This window comes from Epinephelus lanceolatus, chromosome 12 (assembly GCF_041903045.1).
Source record: "Epinephelus lanceolatus isolate andai-2023 chromosome 12, ASM4190304v1, whole genome shotgun sequence".
Taxonomy (NCBI): Eukaryota; Metazoa; Chordata; class Actinopteri; order Perciformes; family Serranidae; genus Epinephelus; species Epinephelus lanceolatus.
The window spans coordinates 15,235,463-15,252,325 of NC_135745.1; the positions used below are offsets into that span (position 1 = coordinate 15,235,463).

At 38.3% G+C, this 16,863-nt stretch overlaps 1 protein-coding gene across 5 annotated transcripts in view; it reads right to left on the minus strand.

Annotated features, from left to right (window-relative positions):
* Positions 1-1,693: 1,693 nt before the first annotated feature.
* Positions 1,694-16,863, minus strand: part of LOC117271657 (acyl-coenzyme A thioesterase 5-like) — a 148,892-nt gene continuing 133,722 nt past the window's right edge. Inside the window, exons 1-4 of one of the 5 annotated variants that reach the window (XM_078172993.1) lie at positions 8,259-8,412; positions 6,296-6,769; positions 5,930-6,132; positions 1,694-5,852 (exon numbers count right to left, since the gene is read on the minus strand). In XM_078172993.1, the coding sequence (XP_078029119.1) occupies positions 5,244-5,852; positions 5,930-6,132; positions 6,296-6,752 (1,269 nt within the window). In that variant the 5' untranslated portion in view covers positions 6,753-6,769; positions 8,259-8,412 and the 3' untranslated portion in view covers positions 1,694-5,243. Of the gene's footprint in view, positions 5,853-5,929; positions 6,133-6,295; positions 6,770-8,258; positions 8,413-16,863 lie in introns of those variants that run through there. The other 4 variants (XM_078172994.1, XM_078172996.1, XM_078172995.1 and 1 more) reach the window with 4 other exon arrangements.

A 16,863-nucleotide genomic window follows, 5' to 3' on the forward strand; every position in this document is an offset into this window, starting at 1 on the left:
TACATAGCCCTTAATATGTGAAAGTGCACATAATACTTAATGACCTCTTGTCTGTTTCAACACTCACAGCCATTGGATCTTACCTAATGACATTTATTTTTTTTGTTTATTCATTTATTTTTCTTGCATCCCCCGACATGTGTCCTGCTCCGGTGGATTTACTCACAGAGGGCACTTGTTCTTCACAGAGATGCTTGACTGTCTTTATTGCCAGGAGCCTAAATCTTGAAAGAGCGCCACCAGTCCATTGACACCTTCATGTGGTTGAAAATGGTACTGCAGCTCAGTTCCCTCTGCCACCTTGCGCAGTGTTGATGACATTTGGATTCCATGACAGGAGAGGCAAAATCAGAAACATAACAAAGCCATAAAATAATGTGAGGGCTCGTGTTTCTAGCAGATATAACAACTCAACAGTGCTACAGTGGCAGCTGTGGCTAGACAACAGCTGATGTCTGTCACTGCCCACCTCACCAGTCAGCATATCACTGATAAAAGTTCCCATTTTATGGATATATCAATTCTTCATACACATATCCTACAACTTATTATTGGAATTTACCCATAATTCCAAGCGGCAGCCTCAAATCAAGCAAATCAGAGCCAATATTTTGAAAATTAAAGCTATTTCAATTCTGAAAACACTGTGTGGCAAGTCAGTAAAAGAGGCAGAGTGTGTCACACATGGAAATAGCCAGAGAAAAAAAGGTGACACCGTGAGTGAGATGTCCAGGAGACTGGAGCCCTATAAATAGGGCTCGACCACATTCACATTGTGATAAATAAATAAAGCTCAAAACAGGCATATAGTCATAAGTCAAAAGCATCCCTGTTGGCGTATGGTCTGATGCCGTAGACTATGAGATCAACGCATGCCACGCATAGCAGTACCAATTTTTTTTTCTATCTTTGGCAGTCAGGTTGGGTAGAGATACCCAAGAATTGTGAAAACAAACAAACAAAACAAAAAAACACCATGAACAACAACAATATGTGTGTGTGTGTGTGTGTGTGTGTGTGTGTGTGTGTGTGTGTACATGGGCTCAAAATACACAATGTCAAATCCCTAGCCTATATGTGAACATATAGCTAAATGTAAAACCAGAAATTCCATATGTCTTCATCACATCCTCATGGCAACTTATAAAGATGAATTTGATGATATTAGTCGTGCATCCCAGAGTTAGGGGATAGAAATTGAAGGTTTTACTAAAATCCAGCAGAATCATGCATTTTCTTCTGCTTCCCCAGCAAAGCAAACACACACCAAATAATAAGCAGTAAAATTGCCTGTATAGGTTTGCAAGCCATTGTTGCAATTTCTTTTAAATAAATGCTAAGTTTGTGTTGATATGGATGTTGATAGCCTTTAACTGTTGTTATTGAAGGTTATTACAACTCTTGTGAAGGATTTAAACTCGTCCAATGTGAAAACCTTTTTTCTCTTTTAAAAAATTAGGTTTCTATCATGTTGCGCTCAAAATAAAGCAAAAATATTATCTAATTCCTCAAACTTATTCCCCCAACAGGCAGAAAGCTCGCCACATGGTGCTTATATATGGAGGCTGACATTTCCATCTAGTGGCCACCGTGATGAATGACACGTTCCTGACAGCTCCTTAAGTGACAATTAAGGCAATTTATTTTGCTATGTTTAGAGTGTGGGACAAGCCAAAGATAAAGAGGCAAAAAGTGAGAGACTTATTCTTTAATAAAATATTTCACAACAAAATATAAGAAACATTAAACTTCACTTACTAATACATGGCAGCAATCATGAGTCTGTATTTTAAGACAACAAACATTTTCCTCCTACTCTGCTTTAATTTAAATATGACAAATTCTTTAAAAAGACACATCAGTCCTAGATGCTTTGAGTCAATAACATTTATTCCCAACATCTGACCATCTGAAGTCAGCCAAGCAGCTACCACTTTAGTGTACATAGGGAAGTAAAGTTACCCAGCCTGACAAGCTGTACCCTGAGTCAAAACTTCAGTCCGCATTCCTGTTTTCGTGAGACGTGAGATAGCTGCTTTATTCACCGTGACATTCAAAGAAACTAAGAGCACTTTACATTATATTTCAAGACTTCCATTATCGGCAGCTTCTTCTGCTCTAAGCCTCTTTAGACTCATAAAGAAGGCGCATTCTTTGACTGCTTTATTCTTTGCTTTTATTCATTAAACTAAGACGCCACTCATTCATCTACTCTAGTGCTTTTGATCTGAAAAATGTGAGTATAATACTCCTGCTTTGTCCTGCATTGGTATCACAACACAGAGACACAACAGCTGTCTTTAAAAAGAGGCAAATTGTGTTAGAACACTGTGTCAAAGTTTGCACGTGCAAAATTTGCAATGCATCAACTTCACACTCTATAAGGTCAATTAGGATTTTGTAAAATAACAAATGGCACAAACATAAGATCACTGTTCTTTCACATAGTTATGCATAGCCTGAATTTTAACTATTATGTTATTAAAATAATGAAATGGATAAAAGCCACCCAGTTTATTGATGTCAATAACGGGCACTCTAAATGTCCACTGCCACGCTAAGCATACAGTTTCAGTCCAGTAAATAGACATGGCATTAGAAGAAGGGTTATTTTAGTTATTTATCAACATTATTATTGTTAATAATTTACTTATTTACTTCTATCTCCTCCCCTGCACATTCCTCACACTCTCATACATGCACATAAACACGTACAGCACTCCCAATAACAAAAACTAAAAAAAAAACAGTGTTAAACATTGCAGTTATCATTTTCCCCAGTGAGAGAAAGGACACTTGGAGGATTTAAAGGACAAAAATTCACCTAAAACACATATCCAAGGCATACCCAAGAAAGCTGTTCCTGTTCCATTTTTTGTATACCTACATACATGAATGTATGTATAATTTATTGCACACACACTATTTCTTTTTCTCTTTTCTAATCATGTGTATATCGTGTTGTTCATTGTAGCATTAAACACGTTTTCATGTTTCTAAACTTGCATACTAGTTACATATATTGTAATATAGCATAAGGCACATATTTTACACAATTTACATACTCAGCACACATTATACAGATTTTATTTTTCAAATGTTTTATATTCTAGTGTCAACACTGTAGTATAATGCACATATTATATTTTTACATTCTTAGATACTTGGTGTTTACATCTCTTATGTCTACTTCTATAATTTTCTCCACTTGGGCTAATTTACAAGGTAACACACTGAAGTCAGAATCACTGAGTGCTTCTGTCAGTGAGTTATAGATGCTTCAACACACTGAGATGATTTTTCTTTATTTTCACCTTAATATTTTCTTGAAAAAAGATGATGCGGATGACTAGAACTGGTACTTATACGCTGGAAAACATGATGGGACCAAAGCATGAAGCCTAGAATAGTCCAAATTCAATGTAGACAATATTATCACAAACAATAAACATTTAACATGTTTAAGGTTTTGTCTAGGCACTCTCCAAAAATGAGGTTAAGACAAGGCTTGGTTACTCACTGTGTTATTTTGAGTGAAAAACAAATACAGACAGAAATTTACAAGTTTACTGGGGGGGAAACACTTCTAGAAAAGTGATAAGAGGCTGGTTTTTTCCCTTAAGACAACAAAGGAGCAACTTGTCAATCATTTATGAACATTTATGACAGTCTATAATGCCAGTAATGAGTTCAACACTCCTCTGGAGGTTAGGAGTGTCACTGATTACAAGACCCATAAGTCAGCAAGACAGCTGCTAACCTGAGAACTGAGGAAGGCCCTTCTTGTTAACACGGGCTCTCATTGGCTATTGTTGGCTGTTGAGACAACATGGAAGCCCCTATTGGCTTACGTGAGGTGTCAATCAAAAGGTCAGACTTCAGCCACCTTTTTCATATGGACGTTTTCTGCAAATTTATATGCAAAGTGGATTTTTTTGCATACAGTAAGAAGAGAACTATGGACATGTGCAATTATGCATCAGCAGCCTGTGGGTATCTTTCGATGCAATAATGTAATAAAACTGGTTTTAGATCATCTGGACCTTTGGGAGTGTATGACAACTTTATGAGGACCGAGGATTATGATAAGGCATAATAGGTGAGTTATAACTGTGGTTGTCTGGCAAACGCGTTTATTGAACCTGTCATGGTGGTTGTAACTTGAAATGGTTGGCATCCATTGAACCGCAAAGAGGGTAGCTCTCTCATGATAGGTTGTATGAGAAAATTACTTAAACACAGCAGTTGTTTACTTACCATAAACATCAAAAATCTAATCAAAATTATACAAGGGCCCATGAGCGGACAATCTTAAAGTGGTTCTTTCAGACATTCAGAGTGTATGAGTTGTCCATAAAGTCCATTAACAGCACTAAACATCGGCAAGAGTGCTGACAGAGCTCAGTACTTCCCAAACACATGCTTTTTGCTAAAATATTATGATTAAAAACATGTCAGAACAAAGCGTCTACCACACAGACAATGCCTGGGCAGGCACATGCATTTGAACTCAGTTTAAAGGTAGGATCGTACCCAGATACGCTCAGGGAGTGCTACCTATAGGCAGAAGTGTTTTATATTGGCCAGGGTTCCCAAGGATCCTTAAAAGGTCTTAAATCTAACTTGCCTTAAGCTCTGGAAACCTTATTGTAACATTTTGGCAATAACACATCTGTTTGGGAAGTACTGATAATAAGACCAGATAAACCAGACTTGGATTATACAACGTATAAAAGTAGGTTTTGATATAGTTTTGCTGTTGTCTTTGCAGACCCTGATTACTTCAGTTCATTAATAATTGAATTCCTCTTTCACTGTGAAGGCGTGCCAGAAAAGCAAAGTTTTCTTTTTGCAATTCAAGTAATGCACTGAGTAACTATATACAAACGGTCATTTTGTCAGTGAAATATTTCTTTTCGTCTTGATCTGTTTCCAACTGCCACTTTCATATTAGACTTTTAATTTTTCACATTTGAGTTTGTCAATTTCTCTTTCTATTCTCAAACTTTGAAAGGTCAGTTATCGCTTTGAGTGAAACACAAAAGTCTTTGCATTTGTTCTCAGCGTACAGTAGCATTTCTGCATCATGCTGTGATTGGTCATTATTGTTAAATACATGAAATGTTCAATCATCAATCAAATATTAAATCATTTGCTTCATTCCACAGCATTCATATATGATTATTCACAGTTATTTGGCTGGTGATTTATCTCTTATGTCTTCCATATTATGACATTTGTATCTATAATTTGGCTTTAGTCTGTGCAGCATCACAGCTCAGGTGAGTTGTGAAGAACTCCTGGATCTTCTTCCACAGTTGGACTTCAGCTGCAGCGTGGGACCTGGGCTCACCCCCCCACAGGACTGGCTTTCCTACAACCCCATGAAAACTGGAGGGGCAGTAGGGTCCATAAGGCGGCTCGAGGTAATGTCCTGCTCCAGGGTAACACACACTCTCAAAGTTCTGCTTCCCATGACGCTTCAGTCTCTCCACCATTATGTCCACATAAGTCTTGCTGTCCCAGTTGAGGTCGTCCTCTGAAGCCACAAAGAGGAAACGCCCCTTGGCTTGTTCAATGGGGATCAGGGTAGCCTTGTTCTCCTCTGCCAGTGGATTATGTGTAGCATACTTGCAATTAAAGGCCCCTGACTCAGTGGGAATCATCTTGCTGATGTCAAACATTAACCCAGGATGGATTTGTCTCCTCTTATAGTGAAGGGGTAAAAAAATATTGGCACAGCAGCCATTTATCCACACTGTGGCCTCGACATCTGGCAGGTAAGAGGCTATTGATAGTGCAAGATCTGCGCTTTTTGAAAGTGATATTACACCAACTCCTTTACTGCCCACCTGTGGAAACACATGCAAACATCAGCATCTAAAAAACAGTTGACAGAGATTTGGACTGTACTGCGCAAACTGCTCACCTTGTCTTGTTTTCTTAAAAACTCGATTGCTTCTTCAAAATAATCCAGATGGACCTCTGTGATGTTCCTCGCCATGTCATCATGACCGTACAGGGCTACAGTCAGAACCACAAATCCATGGCTGGCCAACAGAGAGGCCCTTTTCTCTGACAAACCTGCACCAAAAGTGTACAGATCCAACACAGCAGGGAACGGACCTCCTCCTGGACCAAAAGACACATGAGGACACATTAAAGAGACATTTTTATTGCATTCAAATTATGGAAAAGCCATCATATAAGAGTCAGCAAAGTTGACTTCATAATAATTAATTTATCATTGAATTAAAATTGAAAGATGTAAAGTGCGACAAAGACATAGACCAACCTGGGGGAGTGAACAGGACTCCACGAATATTCCCCTCTTTGACAGGACGCCGGCTCACCCCGTCTCCCATCACAAGCCTCTCATTGGTCGCCTCTGCCAGCATCCTGCCCTCCCCCTCCTCCTCATGCACAGAGAACTTTACTACGTGGGGGTTTAATGATTTGGTTTTTTGAAACCTTTTGTGCAAGACATCTGCCCTCATCGACCACAGCAGACCCATAGGTTCAACCCCGACGTAGCTCCCACTGAGTGAGGGGTCTCTCTCCAGGTTGATCTCCCCGTTCCCATCAGCCTTGTAGGTGGCCGAGGAGCTGAACTCCACTCCTTTCTCGTCAGTTGACCTGGCTCTCATGGTGACCACCTGTCTCGCCCTCAGCCCGGACACCGTCACCTGAACAGGCTCATCAAACATGCATCTGGCTCTGGGCAGCAGCCTCAGTATGACTTGGGAGGACATCTCTTCTGAAATGTCAGCTTATAAGATACAGTGCATTATTAAATATTAAACCAGTGGTTCCCAACCTTTAAGGCTGGCAGAAGCAAAACAGGCTGAAACTTACATTAAGGGTCACACTTAATTTACATCCACAAAAAGTGCTTGTGTTATGCAGTGACAGGCTCAAATTGTTATTGAATGTTTCTGGCAACATTATGGAAAGATACCTACAGAGATTGACCGTTTTTTTTTTTTTCAAGAATAAGACCCTTTTTGTTTTACTAGAAACAGCCCAGAAACACCATTTAAATAAACAGTGAGTAAATAGCCCGGTTCCAAGTCAGCTAGCATCACAGGTTTGGTAGCAACATATTTATTACAGTCTCAAGATTCATGTGACACCACTGGTGCTGTTAGCTTAAAAACTGAGCCTTTAAAAGACAGTTATGTTAATGACAGATGCTCCACCCTGGCTCTACACCACAGGCTGTATACTCTACACATGCAAAAATTACTGTTTATTTAAATTAGGTCTGGTGGGTTTGCTGACGGCAGTTTCAGGGATGTTTCTAGCTCAACAAAAAAAATCTTACTCCTTAACAAAAGGTCTGTCTCTGAAGGGTCCTTTCCATGATGTTGTCAGGCACAAAGAATAATGATCTGAGCCTGTCAGAGGCAAAACAATAACTTTTATTGGATGTAAACTGATGGTGTATAATTGTCCCACATGGTTACATTGTAACCTGTTCCTCCACAGCTGTTTCATTTAATACTGAGCCATCTTAAAAGAACATGTTGTTCCATTATGGGCATTAGACACAAAACATGGACAATCAGTTCCTGGTTGAAAATTACTCAAGTTACCCTTTACCCATATTGGGAACTGCCCATTGGTTCGACATCCCATTGTTCCGACCATATTAAACTCATTGTTCCGAAGTCCGTTCCGAAATCATCAAGATGCCCTGTGGTTAAGGTCGTTCAGCACCACGGACAGTCGGACTAATGGGCTGTCGAACCAATGACATTGACCCACAATATTTCCCAAAAAGCACGGATGAGAGAACAGTATCATAAATTAATGCAAATTCTGCCGTTCTGTCCTTTTCGCCTTATTTATCAGGTCACAGCGCTTCTCTTCCCAGTTTTGGAAACCACTGAACTCAGTGATATACCTCGATTAATTGTAACACAATATAAAGTAGTCGTAACTACCTCCATCTTGTATTGCTCCGTGTGTTGCCTTTTTAAAGACACAGGACTAGTGTTCTCTTGTCGTCTTATTGTAAACCTTTCTGCGTGACTCCGTGGGTTCAAAGAGTACAAAATAAAGTTTGTAGCGAATTAAAATCTGTTAGTTGCCATCTTCGTGAACAAAACAATAGCTTGGAGCATTACTAAATGTTATCTGTAGTTTCCTAAAGCAAGTGCTCCTCTAGGCTAATGAGGCTGGAGTTCCTGTGATGCTACGTCAGCCTCGTATAACTGGACCGATGCAGGAAACGTTAGAGTACCGACGCCGCTTACCTTCAGCTTATGTTCGCCCAAACGGAGCTGCACCTTTTCGTCTAATAAGCGCACGGCTGTTTAATTTGACTACTTGTAATTTGAGGCTACTTTAGTGACAAGGAATTTCCAAACACTCAGGGTTACGCTGGGAACACAGTGAGCTCAGCTGAGTTGGGATTGGTCAGTGTATGAGTGGGAGTGTCGTGTAGGTAGGTTGGTAGTCCGCGACATAGACATATATACATAGACGCCGCATTGACTGCCGCTACCCATCAGAGCCGACGTCCTCGCCGTACGCCATCTTGGATGGGTCTCGCTTCGCCTCCACAGTGCATTCACTTCTATTGAGGAAGGGTCTGTATGCACAAGTAAAATAGAATAACTCACTGAATTTTCAACTGATTTTCACGCGGTTCGGTTTGTTACAAACGGCACACATGTAGTTATGATACAGGATGCTTTCGTACATTAAAAATGCGGGATTTCATGCTTTAATACTTTCTGCAGATAGCAACAGCATGTTATTTAGATCACAACAAGTTCTTTTATTCACCTCAACCCCAGAGTGGGATATATATATATATATATATATATATATATATATATATATATATATATATATATATATACAGTATTTATATACTGTATAAACATACTGTATAAACACCATATACACAATACAAAACACAGTATAGCATATTATGTATAGCATAATATGTAGATCTGAGGTTTGCTCAAACTGTCAGCTCCTTTAAATCAGAGCTAAAAACACTATTGTTTACTGAAGCGTACTCTTAGATTAAATACTTACCTGCTGTATTCTGCTGCCCGTACTTTTTGACTACACACTGCTGATTTATGCCTTTTATTATTTTACTTCTTTTCTTATCCTGACGGTTCAATGTATTGAGCCTGTTTTTATTTTATGTTACTGTATTTTATTATTATCACTATCATTCTCAATTTCTATTTCCCCTTTCAATCGACTGTTTTTATTGTTTTAAATTGTGTCTTGTTGCTTTTAATGTCTCTGTAAAGCACTTTGAATTACCTTGTGTTGAATTGTGCTATACAAATAAACTTGCCTTGCCTTGCCTTGCCTTCCCTAGCACACCTTTGTGCACATATTCAATTTCCACCAGCTGTGCTGCAAATATTCCCTGCTGCTCATCCTTCTGTATCTTTTTTCAAATTATCTTGACCACAGTCCCATTTTCATAATACCAAAATTAACTTCAGTGTTTATGTAAATACTGAAAATGTTTTTTACTACTTTTGAGGGATCACAGCAGTCAGTGTAATAAGAATAACTTTATTAATCCCCGAAAAGAAAATTTCAAAGAAGTCTGTAAGATCATCTATTTAACAAAGAATTATTAAGTCTGATGGCTGTGGGTATAAAAGAGAGTGGGTGTGTGTGAGAAATAAACTCAATCAACAATAGAGCTTTTTCTTTATTAAAATATATTAATAAATTTATTAATATGCTATACTATGTTTTGTATTGTGTATATTGTGTTTATACAGTGTATATACAGTACAGGCCAAAAGTTTGGACACACCTTCTCATTCAATGCGTTTTCTTTATTTTCATGACTATTTACATTGTAGATTCTCACTGAAGGCATCAAAACTATGAATGAACACATGTGGAGTTATGTACTTAACAAAAAAAGGTGAAATAACTGAAAACATGTTTTATATTCTAGTTTCTTCAAAATAGCCACCCTTTGCTCTGATTACTGCTTTGCACACTCTTGGCATTCTCTCCATGAGCTTCAAGAGGTAGTCACCTGAAATGGTTTTCCAACAGTCTTGAAGGAGTTCCCAGAGGTGTTTAGCACTTGTTGGCCCCTTTGCCTTCACTCTGCGGTCCAGCTCACCCCAAACCATCTCGATTGGGTTCAGGTCCGGTGACTGTGGAGGCCAGGTCATCTGCCGCAGCACTCCATCACTCTCCTTCTTGGTCAAATAGCCCTTACACAGCCTGGAGGTGTGTTTGGGGTCATTGTCCTGTTGAAAAATAAATGATGGTCCAACTAAACGCAAACCGGATGGGATGGCATGTCGCTGCAGGATGCTGTGGTAGCCATGCTGGTTCAGTGTGCCTTCAATTTTGAATAAATCCCCAACAGTGTCACCAGCAAAACACCCCCACACCATCACACCTCCTCCTCCATGCTTCACAGTGGGAACCAGGCATGTGGAATCCATCCGTTCACCTTTTCTGCGTCTCACAAAGACACGGCGGTTGGAACCAAAGATCTCAAATTTGGACTCATCAGACCAAAGCACAGATTTCCACTGGTCTAATGTCCATTCCTTGTGTTTCTTGGCCCAGACAAATCTCTTCTGCTTGTTGCCTCTCCTTAGCAGTGGTTTCCTAGCAGCTATTTGACCATGAAGGCCTGATTCGCGCAGTCTCCTCTTAACAGTTGTTCTAGAGATGGGTCTGCTGCTAGAACTCTGTGTAGCATTCATCTGGTCTCTGATCTGAGCTGCTGTTAACTTGCCATTTCTGAGGCTGGTGACTCGGATGAACTTATCCTCAGAAGCAGAGGTGACTCTTGGTCTTCCTTTCCTGGGTCGGTCCTCATGTGTGCCAGTTTCGTTGTAGCGCTTGATGGTTTTTGCGACTCCACTTGGGGACACATTTAAAGTTTTTGCAATTTTCCGGACTGACTGACCTTCATTTCTTAAAGTAATGATGGCCACTCGTTTTTCTTTAGTTAGCTAATTGGTTCTTGCCATAATATGAATTTTAACAGTTGTCCAATAGGGCTGTCGGCTGTGTATTAACCTGACTTCTGCACAACACAACTGATGGTCCCAACCCCATTGATAAAGCAAGAAATTCCACTAATTAACCCTGATAAGGCACACCTGTGAAGTGGAAACCATTTCAGGTGACTACCTCTTGAAGCTCATGGAGAGAATGCCAAGAGTGTGCAAAGCAGTAATCAGAGCAAAGGGTGGCTATTTTGAAGAAACTAGAATATAAAACATGTTTTCAGTTATTTCACCTTTTTTTGTTAAGTACATAACTCCACATGTGTTCATTCATAGTTTTGATGCCTTCAGTGAGAATCTACAATGTAAATAGTCATGAAAATAAAGAAAACGCATTGAATGAGAAGGTGTGTCCAAACTTTTGGCCTGTACTGTATATGTGTGTGTATATCTATATCTATCTATAGCCTATAGGCTATATATATATATATATATGTATATATCCATCCCACTCTGGGGTTGAGGTGAATAAAATAACTGTGTTGTGACCTAAATAACATGCTGTTGCTATCTGCAGAAAGTATTAAAGCATGAAATCCCGCATTTTTAATGTACGAAAGCATCCTGTATCATAACTATGTGTGTCGTTTGTAACAAACCAAACCGCGTGAAAATCAGTTGAAAATTCAGTGAGTTATTCTATTTTACTTGTGCATACAGACCCTTCCTCAATAGAAGTGAATGCACTGTGGAGGCGAAGCGAGACCCATCCAAGATGGCGTACGGCGAGGACGCGCTCAGGCAGTCGATGCGGCGTCTCTGTATATATGTCTGTGGTCCGCGAGGCTGCAACTACACTTGGCCACATACTGCACTGTGATGTGTTCACTGTCATCAAGTCTGCCAGGCAGAAACTGTGGGACGCTGATGTAAGGAGTGTCTGCTCATCTGTCCCTGCAGATAACAAACAGTGTTGGGCAAGCTACTGGGAAAATGTGGTGAACTAAGCTACCAGTTACTCCATATCAAAATGAAGTTTCACCATACTGAAGCAACCCCCAGAGAAATGTAGCAAGCTAAGCTACAAGAAAAAGGCCAAAGTAACTTGCTGCTTGCAAAGCTACTTTTATTATTATTTTTGTTTGTTGAAAAATGTCAGATAGGACAAATAGGCAGACAAAAAAGTTCAGTTAAACTGCTTATTATAAAATTACAGACTTGAAATAAAAATCTTTTTTTTTTAAGAGTTGATGACATTTTGAACATGTCCTCCAATGACGTGACATCATCAATAGGCTTTTTAGTTTTTCCTTTATGAGCAAATTTACAACACAAATTGGCATAGTACAGTGTGGTATATAAAGAACAAGGTTACAGACAAGCCTAGAAATAGGTATATAAGGTGGATGTGTGTGGATGAAGAGAAAATTAAAATAAAAGTAATAAAAAATAAAGTTAAAAATAACAAAAAAGGCACAGAAATGAATAAGAATAAACTCAGTAAGGAATAAGATACTAGAGCTGTGGGTTAGCTGCAAGGTTAAGATCCTCTGCTAACTCTCTATATCTGTCTCCATATACTTCAGTGATGAAAAGTAATGACACATTTCCTTGTGAAAAACAAAGAAATTTGGTTTAGATTTCATAAATCTGTTTTTATTTATTTAAAAAAAACTTTCCAAGAATGATACTTGAGTTGATTGCCAAGTTATGTGACGGATCTTTCACAGGTCAACCAAACAAAACATTTTCCTTTGTTAGATTAGAGAAATTGACACATTTAGGAAACAACCAGTAATGCAAATCATCCCAAAAGGCCTGAGCTTTAGGTGCAACAGGAAACTTGAAGAATTTCAATGTCAGACTCTCAGCTTCATTTTAAGAGAAGAATTGTAGAACTGAATTTCTGTTTGATGAGAACGGATATAATTCTTTAACGAAGGTTTGCCAGATTGTGAAATTAGGTAGTTTTATATTAGTGATGTTATGACCATTCACCAAAAGCGAAGGGAGATTCGGGCTTACATTGTTTTGAAATAAATGATATGACATCACAATAACAGATTGAGGGATTGCTTTGATAACATTGTTGTACTGACCTCTGTCATTGAGCTTACATTTAGAACAAAAGTCCTCAAAGGGCAGAATGTTTCCTGTATTATTCAGTAAGTGCATTTGGAAAAATAAGGATTTATTTTTCAGTAACATGCACCTGCAATTCCATATGGGGTGTTGTGGGAGCGGAAATTGTGTTTGTAAATCATTTTCCAATACTGTAGTTCCTGTTGATGGAAGAGTGATAGTTTGATCAGGAGCTTATTTAATTCCAAGTCACATCTAAGGAGGAGGTTGATGCCTCCTAACTTCCTAAAAATGTGGTTTGGGATGTGAAACCAAAGGCTGTTTTCATTTCTCACAAAGGATCTGAGCCAATTAATTTCAATAGTGCCATTAATACGGTCTATATCAATAGCTTTAAGACCACCTTCTTCATATCCTTTAATCAAATTTCCTCTCCTAATGTAGTGTGTTTTCCTCTTCCAAATATAATTGAAGTTAGCCTGGTTTATGTATTTAATAGCATTTTTGGATAGTGACAACTAACAGGCCGGATAAATGAATCTTGAGAGGCATTCCATTTTTGTGAGGAAAACTCGTCCAATAATAGAAATGTCTCTTTGAGACCAGAGATTTAAATATGATTAACACTTGTCTAATGTATTCCTAATGTTGAAATTGTTCAGAGTGTTAATATCTATAGTGATGTGTATGCCTAGGTGTTTAACAGTAGATTTGACAGGGATATTATGAATTATTCCAAGAGGGGAATCATGAATTGGTAACAGTTCATATTTTTTAAGGTTTAGTTTTAATCCACATGCTTTGGGGAAAAAATCAACTGTTTTGAGGACTTTGGGAATTTGGTCACTATTTCTCATAAATATTGTTGTATCGTCTGCCAGTCGGCTAATTGCCAGTTGTTTGCCTAGCACTGAGATGAATAGAAGGGGGAAATGGGACAACCTTGTTTGATTCCTTTGTTGATCAACAATCTTGGGCATGTACTGTGTGGTAACAGGATTGAACTATTGGTGTCCTTGTAAAGTAGTTTAACCATGTTAATGAAGTTTTCTCGAAAACCAAATAGCTCTAGGGTACGAAAGATAAATTTGTGCTCAACTATGTCGAACGCTTTTAAAAAAATATCTATAAAAATAAAATGAAACCTTCATCTTCAATTAAGTTATTGTGTTCCAGTAAGTCAAGCACAAGTCGTATATTGCTGTGAATTGACCGTCCTTTTATAAAACCAGACTGTGTATCTGAGGTGATTTGTATGATACCAGCTTTCAGTCTGTTCGCATAAATGTGTCTCAACATTTTCTTATCGTTATTGAGTAAGGTTATACGTCTATGGCTGTTGATTAGTTTGGGATCACTAGACCACTAGAACATGAGCATGTTTTGGAAATAACACGTGACATCAGTATGTCTGGTGGAGCCACAATAACATGCTTTGTATGTTTTGATTCATGTTTGAATAATGGTGACTACATGTAAATAGGTGCAGTTTTGTTGTTTGTACACAGGGTGGTGCACTAGAACAGGTAATATAGGTAAGGTCCAAGTCATGAGCAGCAGGTGTGTGATGGGAAGTGTGGCAGCATGAAGACTTTGAATCATGTTGAAACTGAAACTGATGAATGGAAACTTACCTGTGATGGACTCCTGAGATGAAGTACAGACATACAATGTTTTACCTGTGTGAAGGTGAGTGTGTTGAAATAAATGTGTCAGTGCACTCAAAGAAACCTGGACCCTATTTCAGAAAGCAGGATTAGTGAAAACTCTGAGTATGTTGAGCCTGAGATGAGGGAAACGCTCACTTTTCTGTTTCACAAAGCCAGTTCAGCGTAACCCTGAGTCAGTTACTATGGCAACATACTCCATGATGCACATCTGCTGGCTGGCAGCTGATAGCTCACTGAGTGTGTAGCAGGAAGGAGAGACATGACATGTCCTGTTGTGAATTAAGTCGTGGACCTTGAAGCACAAATTATTCAGAGGCTGTTGCATAAGAAGAGGGACATACCGTTTCACCTCACACTCTATCATTTATCTTAACAATCTTCTCCACCCAGATACATAAAATGTAGATTTGCATTATCACCAGAGCAAATTGTATGCATTGCCCTTTGATTCTTCGTTTTCTTTATAGCATTAGAGACACTGAACACATTAGCAAGGCAGTGGTTTGTCGGGCTGCAAGAAAAGTTACTCTGGCCTTTGTTTGTCGTTTCCACTGCAAATCCACTAAATATGTGTAGCGTATGGGCAAGACACATGAGACCCGTCAAGAAGTGCATTGTAGCCAATCAGTGGCAGAGTAGGGCGGGTCTTGTCAAGAAAAGCCAACAATGAAAGCAGCAAGCAGAAGAAACTGAAGGATATCCTCAGTTCTATTGTCCTGACTTTATCCAGACCTTCACTGAAAAATCGTTTGCTGCACTTCAGAGCTTTTCCTGAGGAAAAAGAGCTTGTAACTTTGATGGACATTACTGCACTACTCAATTAAACATATATATATATATATATACATATATATATATATATATATATATATATATGTACATAAATAATCCCCCTCTCACCTTCTTAGGGTGGTGTCTGTATCATCCTCAAGCTCAGATCTGAGGGTTCTGGTTTTAAAATCCGGCCTGATTGACTTTGTAATCGAATAGTCCGGGTGTAAACTGTACCAAAGCGAGAGCAAAATGAAAAACAGCATCAGGTGTTCAAACATCAACAGAGGTGTTACATTTCTCTTGTTGGAACACTTTTCAGCGTCCACAGCTCCAAATCAGTTCAGGAGCATTTAGCCTGTCGGACAGAGCTGACCTGATCTGATGTTTGTGATTAAGAAGCTCTCTGACTCGCTTTCTGCTTTGGCTTGATCTCTTTGCTTCTTGTGTTCATTTCAAAGTCAAACACTGAGGAAAAATATGATGTCATGGAAACTATCTTGTGTTTCATTATATTTTGTGTGCTGATAGTGGGAATAATGTGAGCCAAGACCAGTGTGTAGGCCTGCACTGAAACTAAATATAATACCTTAACGTCCTAACATACATAAACACCTTACTGTACAGGACTTCAATAGGGATACAAGATGTTCCCCTCCATCTCATTTAATAACTAGATGGTCTGATTGCACACAGATAATAATAGTCCACACTGAGAAGCTATCAGTGAAATCATCACGCTTGGATTTGCTGTTTGTCGTCGATATTTTTGATCAGACTGTTTTAAATCCCAGCAGGGCAGCCACACAGAACAAAAGAACAATAAGACACTACTGCATATGGGGTGCCGTTTGTAAAGTGTTTCACGCTGAAAATAACATCAACATTTTGCCACATTTAGCTTCAAACAATGTTTAAAAAAGTATTGTGAATTTTTAAACGTCACATTTTACCACATTTACAGCAATATTTGTTAACTTAAAAATATATTAAATAGTTAAATCTAAATATTAAATATAAATATAAATGTTAAATCTAAATCTAAATATTAAATCTAAATCTAAATGCTAAATCTAAATCTAAATGTTAAATCTAAATATTAAATATAAATATAAATATAAATGTTAAATCTAAATATTAAATCTAAATATAAATCTAAATGCTAAATCTAAATCTAAATGTTAAATCTAAATGCTAAATATAAATATAAATGTTAAATCTAAATATTAAATCTAAATCTAAATGTTAAATCTAAATGCTAAATAGGAATCTAAATGTTAAATGTTAAATCTAAATGTTCTGGGTGAAACTAAATATTTAGCTAATATGCAAATTCACACTGCCGGTCACCGGAAGTACCGAAATAAAAG